The 24138-nt window shown below is 25.5% G+C and overlaps 1 protein-coding gene across 1 annotated transcript in view; it reads right to left on the bottom strand.

Moving 5' to 3' along the window:
* The window catches only part of LOC112688953, a 221059-nt gene that overhangs the window by 167189 nt on the left and 29732 nt on the right, over positions 1-24138 (bottom strand). The window contains exon 2 of the mRNA XM_025562400.1: positions 22896-22952. Coding sequence (XP_025418185.1) covers positions 22896-22952 — 57 coding nt within the window. The remainder of the gene's footprint in view (positions 1-22895; positions 22953-24138) is intronic.

Raw genomic sequence — 24138 nt, 5'->3', positions numbered from 1 at the left:
ATGCATAAATGTATAAAACAATAATATTGTCACGTAGTTATCATATAATTTGTTGAGTATAAAAATAAATACTTAAAGTTATTGTATTGAATTAATCATATGGAAAAATAGAAAAAAAATAATTTTTACTGGCAATAATTCAACAATATGTTTATTAAAATTATTCCAAATACCAGTGTTAATATAATATTTATATAATCATAAAACTATACGCAAGTTTAAAAATTGTTCATAGTTTCATACAAAATGCATAATACAAAACTATATGAATATTGAAATTAATACTATATTTATGAAAATATTAATTGAATTGCTAAATTATCATTAATTTATTGTACTATATTTTATTTTTATCTGTATGAGCTACCGGAGCCAAATGCGAGCTTCGATAAATTTCGGCTGTACAAACAGTTCTTATTTATAATCTTTTCATCTTTACCAATATATTATTGGATTACACATTAATCCATGATTAATCAATTAAATTTAGAAGTATTATAGTACAGTATTTGTAATTATTCTAGGTATTCACAATGTAAAGAATATATTTTTTTATCATCACGATTAAATTTAAAATATTCGTGATATTTTATAAATTATAAAATATTATAAAAAAGAAAAAAATCGGATAAAAAAATTGATGTAAAATTAAGAAAATATAAAATGTCAACTATCGCAATCTTCCTGTAAATAAAATATTATTAAAAATATTTTTAATGTTCTTATTGTTTTTTATGGTTTATCTTCTAAATATTATCTGGTCGCTCCGTAATATGAGTCTAAATCAGTGAATAAAACATGATACACGTGGGACCTTTTTAATGTAACTATTGTACACGATTTAGCACTTAGTACACCCTTCAAAAATGGGTATTTCTCGTGTGTCATTGGAACTTATTGAAACGAATTATGTCTGTGTAAACTGTTTCTTGATGCATCAATTCTATCATGTCGTTTCTGACTAAAGTTAAAATTATCAACATCACCGTTAGACCATTTCTCCCCTTGAGATGAACCATTGTCATAACTTGGCAATTTTACATTTACTTTTCGTCTAAAGTCTATTGCGAATATCAATTATTTACACAAATGATACCATGACTAACACAACAATATGTAATGTTTTTTTTCTTTTTTTAAAAAATAATATACCTGTACAGAAAAAACGTTAATTAAGTTCAGAAAAACACCATTCTTTAAATCTGCACTATTTGGGCCTCGTTCAGTAGATGTATAACTAATACATAATAATGGCTCAAAAATCGTATAACAACTATTAGTTACTTCAATCTATATGTATATTTAAACATGCGTACGTTACAATAAATGACGCTATACGTGTACATGAAATTTGTAGTGTTCATTGTCTTGTTTTTCGACGTGAAACTTGTTTTCGAGATCATCGATATCGCAATGCTTCCGTTCTCTTTTTCAGAAAACTAAACAGTATTCTTCGCACAAATTACTTTACAAATTACACAAATACTTTTATGTTTTCACTTGATTATAATATGCATATCTGAAATGTAGGTATATGTTTGTTATATCATTACGAACTAAGCGACAAATGTGTATCCAGACACATATTATACAAACGCGCATATTTTAATACATCAAACATATTAGCTTATATTAATATATGTGTATATATTATGTGTGTGACATGTGCGTCCTTTCTCCGCAAAAATTAACATGCATAGTGCATGAAATCGCTACGCTCTTGCAATATCAGTACTAAATAATGACACAGGCCGTTGTTGATGCTCTTATATCCTTTGACAGTTTATAGACATAATTATTCATGGACATTGACTGAAAGTGCTAAGCATTTGTATTTCTATATTTTAGTATGTCCATATTAGGTAGTACGTTCAAGAACGATAATATGTTGGTTATAACTTATGATGAGTGTTCCAAATTATTAATATTACATTATTTGTATGAATAAATAATGAGATGTAGAAAAATGTAACTCTATAGTAATGTAAGTTAAACGACTTGTAATTTTAATTTTATTATAACTTCTTTAAGCTGTTATACCTTCACCATCAGGAAAGATTATTATTAATCAAATAAGGTTCTTAAGTGATGTATTTGTGATCATAAATAATGTGTATAATAAAAAGAAATACCTCTCCGATTATAATTTATTTGTAAAAAAAATTACACTTTAATATGCACATCAAAAGTCTATCATTCGTCGAATGAAGTAAATATTTTGAATATTTTAGAAAGTTTTATGAACTTTAACTTAATTTAGAATTTAAATAAACCGTTTTTCTATAAGTAACATATTTTTAATTAAATTTATTCAAAAGTTTTCTTTAGGAATTTTTAAATGATCGCTATTTTATAGTAGTGCAAATTTGGCTGTATAAATCGGTTAAATTACTATATTTATAAACGACCATCATAACGATTTTGCTGGTATTTAAAAGGTATGTACATGGACATAGTATTTTAAATATCATTGCACTAAGTTATGTAGTGATCATTTTATGAGAAAGAGAATAATAAATGTAGGATGTGTCGATAAACAAAAGTGAATCTGGATTTACTCGTAATACACGTGCAATGTCACGTCCAACAAAAAGTTTGTAACAATTTTGAGTCAAGCAATGTTTTCTGTTTCCATCTTAATATAATAATATTGTCATATGCAAATGTCATCGTTCTTCGAAACATTCATTTAAGTTGTTTACAGAAAAATAAGAACTACGCTTTTTCTTTATTGGAATACATTTTCTGGTAGATTTTATATTACTACTTCATGTTACTTCCAACGTATAACTTAAAAAAAATATTTTCAAATAACTATAAAGATTTGGAGTCAAGATTATTACAGAATGTTCAATTGGCGTACTGTTATTATTCATAAAATCTGTTTCTTTATGAGTTTGTTATAAATTTCATAAACTAATTAAAAATTATAAATCATTGAAATTTATAATAAATATAACCTTTATTCAATTCACACATATAATATTTTAATAAAAATAAATTGATATCCCACATTTATATTACAACATTTAATACAAATTATATAAAATATAATTAAAACAAAATGTCTAACCAATACATTATACTTGATCCCACACACTGACTTAACTATGATTTTTAAGAATATTTTTCATTTATACTTCTTACACATAAATTAAAACAGATCCATAGAGATACATATAGCTAATAATTAGTGTATACATATTATTTTCTCATAAGGTTTAATACAGAGATTAATTTATATTTTATTTTTAACGCTTAGAGTAGTAGAGTAACCCCTTATATTAACTGTGATTTCGTGTACAAGAACATTTAGACAATATAATCAATTTTTCCCACATTATTTTCATGAACGTATAAAAATATTATTAATAATATAGTGTATTATCAATTATATTGTTACCATTTATATACTATTTAAACAATTTCTGGAATTTTCCTACATTTTCAGGAAGAACAAAAAACTATTTCATTGTTACGAATTTTAAATGTTAGTATATCTCATTAGTGAATTGACAGCTATGATATTTGTTGATAAGTCGTAGAAAAAAGTGATTTCTTATACAATACTAAGTCTTTCAAAAATTGGGATTTACTATATAAAATCAAGAAATAGAAACGACCAGGTAAATATTTAACCGATACAATGGAATTTTCTGCCAGCTCAATAAAATGTATTTTTCACTGATTATTTCAATGTTGATGAAGATATTGCTTTATAGAGATAGCTGACACCAACATTTTGGAAAATACATTAAGCGTTGATGAAAACACCTAAGACGACTCAGATCCTCTATGTGTTGTGACTTTGAAAGAAGTCAGTTAATTAATGAAAAAATTACGTAACTTCTCGTTTCATTCAGAAGTCAGTGTCAAGGTTTTCGAAGCTTCATTTATTCTAAAAAATAGTATTGAAATATGAAACTAATTTACTGATTTCTTCAAAAAATAATAATTTAATATATATAATTAATTTAATGTACTTAATAATAATAATTTCATATTTACATTTCAAAAACAAAAAAAAATGCTGTAATACCGCCAAATTTTCTGAAATATTCAATGATTATGAAAATACAATAAAAATAAAAAAATTACATAACTCAGTAATTTTTATTTATTTATTTATTTATTTTTTTTATAAACCTCAATTATACATTTGTATATATATATATAAGGCATAATATGTTGATACCTAAACCCTGTCAGCATGATTGTCATTGGAGTAGAGACATTTTTCATCAGTCTCATTAACTTCGAATTATCAAGAGTCACTTGTATAAACAATTATACATAACAACAAACTTTTTTGTTATATTTTTAATGTATTTCAATTATAGTAACGATTTATTATTATTAAATAACTTCATGAATTTGTATGAATTTTTCTAAACAACATTTTATATTATTTATTTGGTTATATTATTTATTAGAAGCAGTTACTAATATTGCGACTTATAATTATTATGAAAAATAATATTCTCCAAAAATAGTTTCCAGCAAATATATGCAGTTATTATACAGATTATAGCTATTATAAATGCATTATTTGAACCAGTCCAAATCGCATCGTAATATTATTACTAGACATTAACTCAAACCACGGGTAACAATGAATGGTTTTCCACATTGAAAATTCAAAATAATGACAGCTGTCATTATATCACAACATTCAGTGATGTTATGTGTTATTGATAAATCAAAATATAATTTGTTTTTAATCAATCATTATAATCAAAATTGAATACCAGTGCTGCAATACCGCATTTGGTGACACGCAAAATATTACACGTTATGATATTTAAATATTTACATATTATTGTTATGTGTCTAATGGTTGAAATATGATTTACACGAATAATAATGTTTGAATTATTTATTTACAACTATAAAACGTTAGATATTTATAATCGGCATTATTCAAGTTTAATTTGATTTGAATCAGGACCACGCTAACCAAGTGTGCAAGGTGTTCAAAAACAAGGGCAGCTAAATAAATCAAAGCTCAGAAAAAATTATCATAATATTTACTAGTATAATAATAATTAATTGTAAACAAAATATTAAAAATGTTTTAAATAACAAATAAAAATAATTTTAATACAATTTTTGAAGCTTTACTTACACTCTTGGTGGTCCTGAATCTGGGCAATCCATGAAATTTGAGAGGTGGGCAAATTTATTTGTATAATATAGGCAACCAAGTAGGTTAGAGATAACCTGATTTAAAGTAACTTGATTTCGTAATAAAACAATCCAGAATATTTAAATGATGACTGTTTATTGGATATTTAAACAAACTTTTAATCATTTTAACATTTATAACATTTTATTTTAATAATTAACATTTAAAACTATTTTGTATTTTGATCAAGACGTGAGAAAAATATTAATTTATCAGTAATATATTTTAATTTTTTTTTCTGAAAAATAGCAACTTGTTGGAACCATAAAATAGTAAAGTAGCACAAATACAGTAGTACATCAGGATCAGTGGAATTGCTAAATTTGTAAAACAATATGCAATAAATTAATAAATTATTAAATTACATTTTGAGGAAATGCATAAAATAAATCAGGTTTTCAATAATTTTCAAAAATTTCCAAAATATTCACATTGCACTTGGTTGAAAACTTATCTTTAAAAATATGAATATCAAGAGTTTGACGCTAATTTAATAGTAAAATTATAATAAATGTTGTGCTATTAATAAATTTGAAGATCTTTATATGCAGTTTGTTTATTTAAATTATTTTTATTAAGTTTGATTCAACCAACATTGGTTTGATGCTATCAATCCGATTACAAAATCAAGTTATAAAATATTTTCTTGTTTAATCCAAAATGTATGAAAACAATATCATTTATGATATTAAATTTTTTTTAATACAATTTTGAATATTGATTTAAATAACGTTTGATATACTAAGAGTCCACAAATTAAATATCTTTACAATAATTTTGATATTAAAAAATTAAGTAAATTTCAGAAAAATAATTTCCTTGGCAGTATAATAATGTACGTCTATATAATAATAAAATATATTTAGTACATTTTCTTTATTGTTATGAAATCTGGTTCAGATAAAAAATCATATAACACAGCTTAAATACTACTGTATTCAGTCAAACAAACTCGGTATGCTGTGTTTCAAAGAAAAATACTGAAAGAAATAACCTCGGGTCATAATTTATATTATGTTTTATTTTTAACACAATCAGGTTAAGGTGTAAACAAATGATATGTTTATTTAAGTTTAATATGGGATATAATTGAATGTGGAAAATAATCTAATAATAATAATAATAAGAGGTTATAATAATATAATATAATATTATAACCCCTTATTAGGGGTAGGTGTCTATAATTTACATGATGGCATTCCGTTTCGAATGGGAATGTTAATGGTAGTGAATCGTATCCGAATGTCTAACCATCGAATAATAAGTAGAATGTATTTCTAATATTTTTTGTGTCGCAACTATCGATAAACTAAATTAATGAAATACTAAAATATCGAATTCGCTCCGCTTTAATTTAAGATAACCGAGACGAAAGAATGGATTACCTTTTTATCTCATTTTTTTTCTTCACACACTGCTGTACAATACCATTACACGATGTTACACTTTACTATTTTTTTCTACTATGTTTTATTTATGTTGGTTGTTATCAGCCAATCTAATAAATTACATAGAAGAATTGTATCAAAAACAGTGATCGTAATATGAAATTTAATTTTGAATGATTTTAAATTTAAATGTATGATATATTATAGTGTTACGGTAACTTTAAAAAAAATAAAATAAAATAAAAAACCGTTAAAACAGAGGTAAAAGTATAAATGGTTTTTAATTTATTAAAATGTATTTTCTTTCAATGGCAATAGCGAGTTTGTTTATATTCCTTGGTAAATAAATTTTACAATTCAAATTGGAATTCAATTTGTGACCAGAAAACCCGACACCTCAATTCGGTACTAGTGCGCGATTTTCATGTGCACAGAGGTACAATATAAACAAAGGCGTGTCATCGTATAATAAAAAGTAATACTGTTCGATAATGCTATACAGTCACGGCATAATCCATACCATCAAAAGTGCAAAGAGTAATCCCTACCTAATGTCACTGGTCCAGCATCTTTGTTATTTGATATTCTGTACGTACGTGAACTTGCTAAACGTGCAGGACGTATACAATTCCGTGGAGTTCAAAGATATACTTATATCATCAACCACTAAACGCAACGCCCGGTAAATATTGACTCAGGATGAATTATAATCGTAAGTCATCCGTCCATAAGAAAATTATTTATTGAAACGTATTATTGATTATATTTTTTTAGAGACTTATCCAGTTGCACAAGGACAGAGGCATGGGAAAATCTATAAGGGTTAAAAGACCAACCAAAGTTACTTGTTATCGTCGAATTTCACTCTCGTTCTGTCGATTTTTTTTTTCATATTTGATTTCTATTATTTATTTTTTATTTTAACCTCACCAGTGAACTGTTAAGTTTCAACATTTTTATTCGATACATATATGAAATGTGTACAATATAATATACACGTACATCGGTAGGATCAATTGATGGCACAACAAGCAAGGTGCATCATGATTTCTTACGTTCAATTTTTAGATACTATTTTATTAGGAGACCTATACACACGCTATGAACTGTCTCGGTTACAATGATTGTAATTATTATAGTGACATAAATTAATTCCTAGTTGTATAATTTACTGGAATATATTACATTTAATTTGAATCATATTAGTTCTTGGACTATGGATGTCCTATTTTTATTACCATAAAGAATTTTGTAGTTTTTATTAGAATTTGAATAAGTTTATGTACTTACATCCATTTTCTTCTACAAATATTGAAAATTTAATTTTTAATATAATTTTGAATTCTATAAATTATTTTATTTTTTTTATTTTGTGTTTTATTGGTATTTCACGATATACAAGCATAAGATTTTACAATTTAAATATTTTTTGGCGTAAAAGAGCTTATGGATTACATAACTCTGACTTATCCAAAATATATTTGTCAGTGCTTAAAGATACATTAAACATTATAAACTATCACGTATATTCATAAATGATCAACTCGCTGATTGTATTTATATTCTATTTTATTTTTTTATCATTTTTTGTGTAATTTTTATTTTATTCTACAAATCATCTCATATGATATATATATATATATATATGTGTGTGTGTGTTTTTCTTCTCTATAATTATGTTTTGACGTTAAATATTATCGTAGATATAGAAAGCTTAATTTAGTAAAAATATATATCCCTAAATGTGTAATATCCATGGTACCCATGAGAAAATAATGTACATAAATCAACAGCTGAAACATACGAACGTTAATTTCAAGCTCTCCCCTATCAGTGAACTTTTAGCAGCCCCAGTGGTGGCATACTGGTATGCCAAGGTTCAGCAGTATGTGTAAAAACATTTTTTCAAAGAGGGTGTGAACCAATTATATACGTATACTTACATAACACTCATTATGTGCACGCTGGTCTTGGGCATTTGCCCACACGAGAGGGAATTAAGACGTTTTTTGAACATTAATTGTTTATTATTTTTTAATCCAAACGTATATCTAATTCTCACACTTACATTTAACACATATAAATTATAATTTACCCTTTGTTAGCTATGTTTTTTTCTCATTAACATCAAAGCTAACTTTAAAATGTCTCTTTGTCCCTTTACAAATACACTCTACCGCTCAAAAACACATACTAGTACGATCGCACAAGAAACATCAACCCTCTGAAGTGTTTAACCTCACCCTGTGCTTTTTCTTCACAATGCATTAGTCTGTAGTTCATATATGTAAACACACTTCTGAATAGAGGGGCGTTAAGTAAACCTGTGCACGAGGGAACACCGCCGTACGTTAGTAAATAAATACTAGTTCATTCGAATATTTTCCATAAGGCTTATTTTTTACCTTTTTTTTTTTCACAAAACGTTGTTAATTATTTTCTTCGTATAATATGCAGATTTCTAATTTCTTCCAGTCTCATTGCTCCAGTCATGCATGCAACATCAAAGACTATTTACTTCAATTAAAACATATAGAGTGGAAATATAAATAACGACAAAGAATGTTAATACAAAAAGTCTCCCTGAAAGTCTCGTGTTCCAACGCTTATAAAACAAACACACACACACACATATATTTAAATGAGTACAATAATTGGAGATCATATGTTCGTGTCTCCTAAACTATATGTGAACATATCAAATATCGAACGGGCGCTTTATTTTTTTTTTTTTTTTTTTTAACGAGTTTTTAATTAATTTATAGTGGGCGTATCAGTGTGAAAATTAAAAAATATGCATCCATGTCTTATCGATGTATCAGTAACGAACGATCAGAAAAAAAACTAAATATTTAAATCTCACAATATTTTGCAGATCATTATGATGAGTATATATTATCAAACTTTGTTTATTTTTATATGTATAATTTGTTAATTTCAAGTATGCTAAGTTACAGAATATTATTATAACATCTTAAAAATTTTGAAATAAATATGCGTTAGACGTGAAATAATATATAAGCATACGCTAAATATTTAGTAGTCAACAGAATTTTTAAAAGAAAACAAGAACCAATCAACATCAAATTTACCAATTTATTTATTTCTATAGTATATAATCTACAATGTTATTATCTTATTTTATATTGTTATAGTTTGCAGTTATCCATATTATTAATAAAATTAATAAACGTTAAAAGTTATCAAAGAAAATGAATATGACATTTTTTTTTTCTGTTCTATTTTTTGTTTAATCATAATAGACATTGTTCAAATTACGTTACAAAATACAAATTTGTTCAATTGTCATTGTATTGCATAATATATTATTGATCTAAAAAAAAATAGCTAATACATATTAGAATGATAAAAAAAAAAGGGAAAAACCTTTAAAAATGTAAAAAAAATTCGATGTATCAAAAGAATTATAACATTCATAATAACTATAATTTCATATTATTAATTAAATTTTCGAATATAACGTTAATAGATATTTGAATTTCAATTGTTCTAATACTATACATTACAGGTTATTATTATTATTATTATTTATTTATTTATTTATTTTTTGATTCACAACATCTCGGTCATTGGAGATTTAATTTTTTGTAAGATAGTACCATAATTAGTGCGTTTTGTTTGTAAGATATTGGATGAGTGGGCGTTGGTAGTTTATTTTCTCTGGGCGGTCGCCACGTTCAGAAAGTAAAACCACTAGAGACCAATAGTTACGAGTAGAACCGGCGACTATGCACTTTGACGCGACGCTCCCAGAGAACAAGTTGCAATACCAACCAACTGAACATAACTACAAATATTAACATTATTCAGGAATTTATCGTTTCCCCGAATGCCATTATAATTTATTAATGCTTTTTATGGTATTGATAATATATACATTTATTAATTATAATAATATTATACCACGTTATTATTTAGGTTTTTTTTGTGAAGAAAGAAATGAATAAAATTTGCAATGCCGTAAGATTTACACTATTGGTCTTCTTATTCTTACCAAATCAATCTTGGTACTTATCTTACTAATGTTAGTCTTGATTTTGGTTTAGGACCACCATAATGTTGACTGTTATTGGTATTACAATACAAGATTAAACGAAAATTATTTTACAATTAAGCAAGTATTTTTTAATATTTTCGTTTGACTTTTTGTCTTCCAGACGATTAATTTTCATCGCACGCACACACATATGGGTGCATGATTTATTTATTAAATGGGTGCATAACACATGTTGATTCATGTTGGTTTTGAATTGATTACTAGGTAAATTAATCGTTAAATTTATAGTTTACTGCATCTAATGCTAATATAAAATATAATAGCTTGTATTTAATTATTTTAAATGTTGAGGAATAAGTATAGTGGAGACTATTAATATCCAGTACTAAAACACATGAATATTTTATCTAAGTGATCAAGTAAATAATGTTTGTTTTTATGTTGTTTTGATTAAAATTTTAATTTATTTTAAGATTTTATCTATTACCTAATACAAAATTTCAAATTTAATAAATTGTAACTAAATCACTATTATCAACCTAAACAGCAATATTACTATATCCCGTATAAATTTAATTTCAAAATACACAGCCTATAGTTAATATTGTATATGAAATATTTAAATTTATAAATTTTACAAGTAATATTGATGAAGTCTGGTTCAAAGTACTGAAAAAAATTATTTCAATTATTCAATTGATTACACTATCTTTTTTTTTTTTTTATATTATTACTCGGAACAAAAGTATTTTTTAAACTTATCGTTTAACTGGATTTTATTCATTTTATTGGGACTTATTTTTTTCTCTGTAACTGCTGCAGAGCATACATTTATATACATGCAAGGATTAGAGATTTTATTCTTTTTAAAGTTGAGCCATAACAAAAAAGAAAAAAACCAAAAACAAACAAACAAGAACAAGTTTTATACTTAGTTGAAACGGAGTAATAAGAAGCGTGGCGCGCACAGCGTTTCGTCGGAGGTGGAAAATGTTTTCCATCATCCCACCAGACTGGTCGTCATTTCGATATAATTTATTTGCAGTCGTTATAAATATAAGCTACATCACTGCACATATGTACACAAAAACACACTCACAAAAACATAAAAATATAGTATACATATATATAGTCATAATAAGGGCAATCGAAGTTATAATTGTGCATAATTTGAAAACTTCTGCGTTTCCATGCGAAACGACGTCATACGCACACGAAACATGATTTCTTTACGCATGTAGGGCACTGAAGATTTGCATCTTTACTATAAATAATTATATATATTATAAATAAACGATATATTATATAAAAAAAACTATTTTTATTGTGGTTTAAAATAAAAATATAATTTAACATAGAAGATAGGACCTAATACGTGATTACACTGTATATATGTTTACCTATAAATATGATTTCAAAAGTAACAATAATTCCAGAAACATTACATTTACAAAACGTTGATAAAATATTAATGCCAAGTGTAAATCATTATGTTTTGAAAATGATTTTCGGTGTAATAAATTATGTCTAAGTTAAACTTACTAATTAATTTAAATAAAAGTATTAATTATTTAGGTATTTAGGTGCACTAGAAACCTAAAATGTCTCATCGATTGACAAAAATAGTTGCATTTTCATTTTCTAATTTATTATTATTATTTTTTTTTTATAATAATAACATATAATTAATAACATATTCAATGAAATTTTATTATTCTATAGATATTTTATAAACAGCTAGCTTTTATTTTGTCTCTTTTACTCTTACTGTATGATATATAAGAATTTTCTGCCATGTATTTTACGAAAGCCTTAATATCGAATAGACCACTGACTCGTTTTTCTCAAACTCATTCTGATTTATAGAATAGCTTGCCTCCCTTTTACTGCACTCGAAAATGAACGCCGTACAAGCTTTTCACTGGCCAACAATAAAGTGTAGCTATTTATGTATCCTTCGTACCTAACCTAACCCTCAGTACAATAACTGTTGGATTTTGTATTAAAGGGATCTGGAAATACGTAACAGACGGTTTTTTATTTTTTATTTCAAAATTATGTAAAATAGTTTTATTATTTTTGTGCCGCCGAATGGATAATATCCATTGGATATATACTATATGCACGCTGTCCGTAATTTTTAATTGTTTTTTTTTTTTTTTTTAATTCCGTTTTTACTATGCGGTCGTCTATAAGACTCAAAATTTAAACTCTTAGATTAAACTTCGGGTGAACATAAAAACAAAATTAACGTAGCAATGCTTGAGACACCATATGCAAACATTGACTAATAATATTTTTCCAAGAATTATGATTTTATATTTTCGCATTGCTGAGCGTTTTAAATGTTATACTTTGTTCAATAATATTATCAAAAATACATACAGTATTTCCCTTCTGCAAAACCTATTTAAAAACACTCAAAATTGAAATCAAAATCACTCATAATAATAAGTATAGAAATATATCAGTGAAATCACACCAGCAATGATAGAATACTGGAGTATATAATTGTACATTAAGGTATAATATTATTATAGAAGTGATATTTATTTTAAATTTATTTATTAGTATTGTTTGTTACAAATATAGATGAGTATTACTTAATTTTGAGATCCGTAAATTAGCATAGTCAAAAGAATAAATGATTATAGGTTCGTTGGTAAACAAATTAAATTCATGAAAGTTCAACGTAGCTTAACGTAGAAGTTCCTTATTTTTCTAACGACTTACAATTTGAATAATACATTTTATTATATCAGACATACCAGTTAAAAAATTTCAAAACTAGTTATAAGTTATTCTATGATTCCGGACATAATTATTGCTTAATACACTTATTCTCAGTTTTTTTTTTTTTTATTAATTGTTTACCTAGTTTAAAGTTTTATTTTTTTATTTGATTTTTTATCGAAGACATTGCAGCACAAGAGTAATTAATATTATAGTTATATATTTATATATCAGATACAATTTACAAGGGTTTTACGTCATGAAGTCAGAAAATAAGATATAATTCATGGAAGAATGAATAAGAGTTGACCTATTCTTATAGTTAATTATTGATTATATTGAAAATTTTGATTGGTAACTTTTAAATATCCTCGGAAAATATTTATAAGAATGACATCTGTCAGCAGGCATAAATACAAGGGATGAAAATGGGGGCTGAATCCCCCCCCCCTAATACATTAAGTAGAACCATATCGGACATAGATACTTAAGATATTTAAAACATTAAACGTAAAAAGGACTTTGTACAAATTGCGCAACGTAATTTTAGGCAGTAACTCACATTACTAGGCCACCCCTTTTTTCATTTTTAGATCCGCAATTGTCTGTCAGTACTATTTTTCTTACTTTAAAAATGTTTTTTTTTTTTTTTAAAAAAAATTACTAATTATACTCAGATACTAGCTTTTGAAATATGTTTGTAAAATAAGAAAAGTAATATTTTATATAAACGCGAGTCTTAGCGTGAAAGTGACACTTAATGTCTTATAAAATTAATACAAAGTATAGGAATAAAATCATGTGTATTATTATGCTAATAATAATAATAATTATAATATCATTTTTGAACTAAATTAAGTTTGTATTTTGCTCCATAAAAACTGAAATCTACCTATTAATTGTGAATTATTAATTTAAAGTTTATAGAATATTATCATACTAACTCAAATTATTCAATATTTTTTTAATTTCATTGACTAACCGACCTCTGATAATAATAATAATATCTATAATATTAACGCTTGTTAGATAACTCGTTGATTCATCGCTACCCTAGATTTTTAAGTAAAATAAAATTAATCATATTCTTGTGTTGCAATTTAGTAATGCGATTTGAATTTTCCCGTGTAATAACATTTTGTAGTTTATTTCATTTTCAATTTAACACTACACTAATAACACAGAAATATATTTTCCATACTAGAATAAGAAGTGCATAAGGGATTGATTGCACACCCTTCATATGACGCTATCAAATTTTTCACAATTAAAATATAAAATAAAATCTAGTAAGGATGTAACTAATTTGCATAATGTAATTACGTTATTTTAATGCTTGTCAACGAATAATATTTTGTCGATTGCATGTTTGAATTTTCAACAACACTCTTTTGAATATTTTATAGCTATAAACATTAAACATTCTTCGCCATTGTTCGTGCTATCTATTTTTATATAACAAAGTATATGCATATATAAATCACATACAAAGAAAAATATGATGTAAAATGTTGCACGCATAACATAAATATATGTGTTAATTTCAGCGACATATTACTGTGGGGCATTATAGTTACGCAAAAACTTTTAAAAAAATATAAACACACACATCGCTGTATGTATTAGTTTAATTTAATTGATTCTTCTTAAAACATTAATTTCGATAACCAGGATAATTATATTCACTCAAGGGCATATTTGAGTTGAGGTCATAGGGGGAGGGGGCGAAACTAACTTTTCTTCAATACAAACTTAAAAATAATTTACTGTTCATTACTGGGGTGTAATTAATGGAGGGGGGGGGGTTCTTGTCGGAATCTCCCATTGAAATTTTTACATACTCAATGGTTTAATAGTAAATAGTATAAAAGAGGGGTAGCGAACTTATGGCACGCGTGCCAAAAATGGCACGTTGACTACTAAATTTTAATGGCACGCGCAAAAAAAATTGGAATTCTATAAAATTGAAAAATTGTACAAAAATTTTTTTTTACTATTTATAAAATGTTGGTTGTAAAAAATTCAAATAAATAAATTATATATATTATAAAAATGACACTATTCCTTATCCTTTCATATTTTTCGTCAACCTATGTTCGTGAAAGCTTATTCGCCATAAAAAATGTAATTAAATCGAAGGAAAGAAAGGTTTTGACCAACGAAATAATTGCTGCTTGTGTTTTACTAAGAATGACTAAAATTTAATAAAAATAATGTAATAAATCTGTAATTTTGTTTATAGTCTTAGAAAATATAATTTTTCTTTGGGCACGATTTTCAAAACATGAAAAACAAAAATTTGGCACTTGAACCTAAAAAGGTTCGCCACCCATGGTATATAGTGTATTTTAATTTCGAATTATCTTCAATATACAAAGTTTACAGATTATATAATATACCTATAATATATAAACCATGTTTAATCTATACTGATTTATTTATATTATTTATTATTATTAATTAAATAATGTATTTTTTATAACATTTTACTACCAAATAAAAATTAATTTCAAATTATAGTACCTACCTATTATAGTAAACCTTTGTGCACAATATGTGTTATGTGTATATAACTATTTTAACTATTACTATAGTTATTAACAGTGATTCATTGGTACTAAATTAAACTATAACTATAATTAGAGAACAGATAAAATAAAAATGTTGGACCCCCTAAAAAATTTCTGGGTACGCACCTGGTTCATTACCTACAGCTCATGTTCCTGTTGCTCATTCGAGTGAATAAATAAAAATACAAGTACCAAATTGAATTATATATTTCAAACCTACCTACTTCATATAAAATAAGTATTAATAATAACAACACAAATAGTTCTTATATTAAAATTGTACCTTCAGTCTGAATCCTGTATAAAAAAACAAAAAATAATCATAGTAGTAATAGTACCTATTAATTATTTTTTAAAAACTTTAATAGGTAACTTAATTTAACAAATATCTAATTAGAAAACATAAGATTGGTAAGTAGTCAAATAACAAATTCCAAAATTATTTTTTTCATTTTGGCAAAATTGTTGATTGTTTCATCAATGGATACAATAATACTTTTGTGCACATGCAGCAAAGCTAAACCTGTTAGCTTATGCTGGCCTATTCTTGATCTTAACCATGTTTTCAATTTACAAAAATATATTTTTGGCCAATATTTGCAAGTTAAAGAATATGGAAACAAATATTGTCAGTTATTATGATTATTATTTGGATTAGGGGCTTCTAACTCTATAAAATACACAAATGTGCATGCATTTGGGGAGTTATCCGTTTCGGCCATAATTCTTTTCTGCCAAAAACGAAAAAGGTACGATTCCCATTTCCACCAAAAAAAGTTTGGAAACCATTGATTTTAATTTTAAGCAATATTGAGTATATGTTATAGTATGTTTAAAAGATATTTGTAATGTATACACTAATAATCTTTGATAATTGTTGATAATAGTCGATAATAACGGTTAATAATAAGGGTATACTATACGATTCAATGTATCATAGTTTATTTATAGTATATCTAAGATATTATCTAAGATTAGTCTTAGAAAACTATATTGATAAAGATTCGAAATTTCCGTCAAGTATGTGGGCTTCACATACAGCGACATTACACAGAACAACCAACAATTGTGAATTTTTACATTCTCGTTTCAATCAAATATTTTATAAGGCACGCCCATCATTTTTACATTTTTACAAATACTTAAAGGTACAATACAGACAGATACTTATAAAAAAATTAACAGTGGTCAAAATAATATAAAAATTTTAAAAAAACAAAAAAAAAATATTAATCCATTTAAAAACTAAAGAAGACGCAATTACAGAAAAAAAAATCCATTGAATTTAATAAGTACATTTTTGTCAAAACTGTTTCTTTTAATTATAAGATTTTTTAAAACCTGACCTATATTTGTATTGTAATTCATATTTTTTGTAACATTTTTAAATATTTAAAAATTATGATATGTGTTTTTTTAAAACTCTATCGAGACAATATTTGACCTATACTTGTTTTATACTTTATAAATAGTTAAATATAATGGACATATTATAATACGAAATTATGTAATATTTTAAAAATTCTAATATTATTGTGCCTATATTCAACTAATATATTATTATTATTTACTTGTATTAAAATGTATAATGAAACAATATGTAATAATTGTATATGGTTCCCAAACGTCTTTTCACAAAAATAAATTTTGGCGAAAACGGGAATTATACCTTTTTTGTTTCTGGCGAAATAGGACTATGCGTAAATCAGGGAACCAGATTATTGGCGGAAGCGGGACATGCCCTGCATTTGTGCACAAAGAAATGACTAATTACCTATGCGAAACAAAAGATACCAGATATTATGTTGTAAAAAAAAAATTGGCGAATAAAATTATTAAGGATTTATATAGCTCTAATAAATACAAAGATATACCATATGCATAAATTCACCAAAAAATGATTAACTAGTAAATATGTAGTAAAAAAAGTGTTACTTTAAATTACTTTATATTTTCTGATAAATACCTCGGTTGTGGTTGTAATGTCTATAACCATAGCAATAACCGTGAAAGATAATACCACTATTTGTTCCAAAACCAAAAATGTTATGATATAAGAAGATAAACGAAAATTGTTACCCGTGATCAAATTGACATATTATTGAATTTATTATCATATTATAATGATAGACTAGTAATTTATATTCTTCATTATTTATACAATACATATTTTAAATAAATCAATGTATTACATTAAAAAAAAAAAATATGAGCCATGGGGGTGGCGAATATCCCCTTCGCCCCCTCCCCTCAAATACGCCCTTATATTCACTTAAGAAACGCAATGGATGGGACTTACAATGGATGGAAACGCTTTACACGAAAGGTTTATTTTTATGTGGTAAAAATCAAATATCAAGAAATAAATTATAGTACAGATGGAGACAAACAAAGTGTAGTGTATGGTAATATGTTTTCATGTGTTACTATAGTTTGAAAGGCTGAACAAATGACAGAGACCCAAATCTTATTGTGATCAGGTTAGGCAGTGGTAGAAATCCAAATTTATTATTATATTATGACTGAAATGGCCATGTCGACTAACAACGACTGAACAACAGCGTGACGATAAAAGATTTTTTTTTTTCCATAACTCCTACCCACTGACAAAAATATGTGACCTAAATCCTAGGTACGATAAATATGTATAAGTAATATATTTTCCTCAGATACATTATCGGCGACTGTTGTGTTTTGGTGAAAAAAAGGACGTCACGCCACACGTGACTTAGCCTGTTAGCATTTTAAGTACCCACCAGACATGGCTGTTTGAATAATACTTTACTATAATAATATAGAAATAACTACACCATTAATAATAATTGTTATAAATTATAAAAAACGATCATACCAAGTCGACGTGACGCAAAGTCTTATATCAAGTTCTCTTTACGACACGATCGTAATCGGCTTAAATCAAAGTCGTATATAAGTACAACGATCCGAGTGTCATGATGAACGCGCCAACTAAATAACATTTTCTATCGGAATCAAAAAAAAAAAAAAAACCTTCGTTGAGTAATCCTTCTGGTCAAAATATTGCTGGCACAAAAAAATAAGAAATCAAAAACCACACTGATAAATCAAATATATACCATATATATATTTTACACTACATTCAAAACTCAAAATCTTAAAGGGATGAATTACTTAAAATGTTATTTTATATTTTATAATATAATATAATATAATAATATTATAATAATAATATTTTCATAATTTCTAACGAATACAATAAATTTACTACATATAAACAAAAATATAATTGTTCTAAGCTATAAAATATAAGCTTAAATAATATTTATTTAATAATATAATCCTTTTTTTGTTTTTTTAACATTTTGTTTATATTGATGTTATTATTTTATCGTATTATTGTTAATTGTAAAATAATCAACATACTTCTAATCGAAGGTTAGAAAGTAATTTACATCATATAGTCACACACGTTATTCGCAGTTTTTACGAGTATAAAGAAATATCCTCCAGAATAACAGTGTATTAAATTAATAATGATTAATTTATTAAATATCAGGGGATTTGCATGTATATTTGTTTAATACTTTATTCTTTTCTTTTGTTTTTTGTTAAATTTTTACAAAAAAATTATATTTATGTTTTTTATTTTGACTTCCATTTAAAATATTATAATTTTCTCGTCTCAAGTAAAACTAAAATAACGGAAAACACAATTTATTTGATTAAAAAGATCTTATTTAAACTGATACCAAGGGATACTTACTAATCAAGGAATTCATTACGAAAAACATAGTTTATAAATCGTGTTTATGATTAAGCTTTTTGTAAGAAAAATTATCAAAACTTTAATCTTAAAATTTGAATATTTTTATTTTTTTTTTATATCATATGGTTGACAGAGTTTTTATAAAATAAATCATTTTATAATTAATCAATAAAATATTTATTATATTAATATGAGTTTTTAAATAATATAATCACATTGGGAACAATATAAAGATGTACAAGTACGTTTTACATATATGGCAATAACATCTTATTTTTATAAATGTACTAATTATTTTTAACAATAAAATATTGATCTTGTAACGCTTTATTTTTATAAATAAATATTATATTTATATGAAAATATAATATTTTAAACGTATATTTTGAAAGAAAACTGAATAAAATAATATCCTACCACAAAAAATATGTATCTGTTTAAAAGGTAAAACAACTGTTTTAAAATTATTTAAATTAATTATTAAAATGATAAATTATTTTTTTTAAATTCTTTATTAAACAATATTTTATATAAAATTATATATACAACAATATTACCTCATAACTATTACCGTTCTTTAATTTGATAATAAAATAGATTTTAACTGTATTTTAAAATTAGACGCCATCATTTTTTAATTTTTTGGATTGGAATTTCAGTGAATTACGGATTAGATTAATTCTGACATAATTAAACTGTTATCATACGAATTTTTCATTTTCAACGTTATAAACTAAATTGAGTTTGTACAACAAAATCAAATTAGCAAGTTCATGATACTTTAAAAATTTGTTTTTGATTTATTTTTCTGGAAAAATCAATTAAAATGATAGTAGATACTTGATTTTTTACTTTAACCGATTTTAAATTTAAATAAAATATAAAAGTTCATTTTTATAAAGAATAATTTAATATTAGAATACGTTTGGGATAAATTTACAAGCCTCTGTCAAATATATATATATATATATCCATATTGTTTTTTAAAATGTCAGGTCAAACACTGAACTTGAAAGTAGTATTTTTCATGAATTGTGTTTTTAAATGTCAAAAAAATTAAGGCTCACAAAAACCACAAAAAAAACATGCTTTATCGAGTAAAAATAAAAATCATTGTTTACCAGATCTGTACTAAACAGTTTCCAAGTTCGTTGTAAGAATTAATTTACATTTAAAACATTATACACTACTTATATCTTGATGACAGTCATATACTATGATAGTATTTTACACATGTCTTATGTAATTTAGTACCCATCAAATTTTATTAAAAAAAATAATTAAATAAAACACTAATAACTTAACTTTAAATATTTGAAACTTTAGTAGTAAAATCGGTATAAAAATATTTATTTAAAATTTCAAAGTATCTAGTGTATGTTCATTATATATATATAAAAAAAAAAAAAACTATTACATTGACTATTTTTATGGTCAATATAATAGTTAATTAAACTTAAAAGTTATAACAAAAATATTAAGTTATGGTGTAATGATGTGCATTTTATAAATCTGCTAATCATCAAGTAGCATAATAATAATTTACAATAATTTACAATGTACTGTCAACTACAAACAACTTAAAAGTTATTACAGTAAACCTTGGAGTCTATGAAACGATTGCGAGTATAATATTTAAATATCAACCTAAAGTATATTATGTAGAGTTATAGACTTGATATTTTATTTATTTATTTAATTATTGTTTCTTTTTCATTGTATCAGTGGTTCTCAAACTGTGGTACACGTACCCTTTGTGGGTACTCCAGATTTTTTAAGGGGTACGAGTCAGGTCAATAAACCTTTAAATTTAAATTATTTATGTGGAAAGATTTATTCAAGTTCAAAAGTAATTATAGAAACAAGTTAAATGTTGAAGATGATTTAAGATTGTATATAACTAAATTATACTCAATATTGATCAACTTTGACAACAAAAACAAGTTAACCCTTCTCACTAATTTTTTTTGAAATTAAGCTCTTTTTATTTTTAATATTTTTTGTGTATTAGTTTTTAATGAAATAAAAATATAATTAAGTTTTTAAATTTTTTATATTTATTTTAGTTTTTCTAACTAAGAATAGGTCCCCATAAATTTTTATTGATAAAAAGGGTTACAGTGTTTATAAAAGTTTGAGGATTCCTGCATTATAAAATGGGTTACGTGATGACACTAAATTATTATTCTGTTTTTTTCAAATTAACTACCCACTTGTGCAGTGCATGTGAGCTATATATAGTAATGTGTACGTATAACAAATTCAAGAATTATCCCTAGATAAATATTTGTTTTCTGTTGATTGACATTTTAAATCGAACAAAGAACCTCGTTGACAAAATCACTAGGTACTAAATAACTAATTGAAGTGCAGTCAACGGAAGGTAAGATATAATATTTCTTAAGAAGTATGTAAATAAATGCCACTGGATTGATATTGATGAATACCACTAAAGTTTCATCGAAAAGCCAAAAAACAATATGTATACCATTACATCGTATATACACAGATATTATTTAGGGCGGATACCCTTTAATCATGTCCATCCTCAATGGTCAATGTATCACTATCGGTGTAGTAGTTGCAGTATATTCATTATCGCCCCGGACTTGAATTATACCAGTCATATTGATATTACTTGTCGACGAAAACTACAAAAGACTAGTGACGCTAACAGTGCCACTACCTTTGTTAAAGTTGATTTTAATATTGATCCATTTAAACAGAAATACAAATTAAAATACGTATATTCGGCACAAGTTTAAAACGGTATGGGCTACTATCATGTTACACAGTTCGTGCCAACCTGAGTTATCAAACTCGTAGATTTAAAATAAATCGATTTGGTTTTTATCTTTAGACCTATATTGGGAACCACATAACCGTAAAAAAATTATACTCAAATACCAAACAAAAATTTTCAATTTCAATTTTTGTTTCAAAATTTTGTGTAATAATAACTACTTGTCGGGAAAGTAACCACGGAACATCGCTAATGAATAGAGACTACATCACGTAGTTGTCAAACTAAGTGCCGGAAACATTCTGCCACGATCATTTAAATACAACTAAATAGGTTACCCGATGAACAAAAAAAGATAATGTCTTAATTGTTTAATCATGTCTGAGACATGAGCCGTGGACATTTCGTTCCGTTTTCCTACAAAAGGTTTAAAAAGTACTACGCTATAAATAATTAGGCACCGTGATAAATACTGAATGGTCACATTGTCACATCATAAAAATGTATACTCACGTTCGCGTAAAACAGGCGCAGACTGTTTGAATTGATTTTCAATCTTTGCATTGCAACCTGTGAACAAATAATCAATAAATAAGAACTAAAATAGTTATTATAGTATAACACCATAAATATCATTATTGAAATAAGGCTCAGCGTGGAACATTTTTTAAGTGCGAGATACATCAGTAGAACTCACGAGTGGCATATTTTGAGATGGTGGTGAAAAACTGAAAAGGGAATCGTTGTCAAACACAATATTAACACCTTAAAATAATCGAATGTCTTTATGTTTTTTTTTTAGTATCTTTCATTTGCCTCGATATTACAGTCATACGGTGGCAACTACAATACTCTCAAGTTATTAAAATTCACTTTTGATACACGTACCACAATATTTTTTACGCGTGATAACTCAACTATATAATATTAAGTTTAAGAAAAATTATATTTAAATATTTTATAGAAACATAAAAGTAATGTAAACGTGAAAGCATATAATGATATCGATTAAAACTTGTATTTTTGATTCAATATTTAATATTACAATAAGAGTCTTTCCTCAGGTTATCGTTCATCACTTGTAACTACGATAGATTATAATCAAATAAGTTGTAATAATCTAATAGACTTGTAACGATGAAATCTTCTTTTAATTATTTCATAAAAAATAATTTAATAATAAATTGTTATAAAATTACTTTATTTTAATAAATAAAGAATAATATATAAAAATGCATAAATTGCAAAAGATGAAAGTACATTCAATACGGTTTGTAATTATATTAAATTAAAAAATATTACGAGTTGTAGCTCTATTGCCATTACATTATTACTATGTCTTGTCTAAATACAGTATTTTTACCTTTAAGACAACCAATGAGAAATTAAATTTCAATTTGAAGCATAACATACAATCAATAACGTTACTGTTTGTTACTTCTTATTCTTTTACAAGCAAATATTATTCAATAAGTAATAATAACTAACCGCAACCCGAGTCCTTAACTACTAATAATAGTTCAAAAATATTTTTGTAAATATGAAGTAGCATAACATTAATAAATGTATGTCTATACATAAGGCAGTTAAAAAAAATATCTACATCAACCAATTTTTTTCATTTTGTAATATTTAAAAGAAACCTCTACATAAATTTACTTAGAATTCACCGATTGATACGGTATATTTTAGTTTTGAGGTTCAGAAACTAGACGATGGATTATTAATATCAGAACTAAATGTCACGTGTCACATT

The sequence above is a fragment of the Sipha flava genome, unplaced genomic scaffold, assembly GCF_003268045.1.
Source record: "Sipha flava isolate LNK unplaced genomic scaffold, YSA_version1 41_pilon_pilon, whole genome shotgun sequence".
Lineage (NCBI taxonomy): Eukaryota > Metazoa > Arthropoda > Insecta > Hemiptera > Aphididae > Sipha > Sipha flava.
Note: the sequence above shows the minus strand (reverse complement) of the source record. Positions and strands in the feature narration are given on the sequence as shown.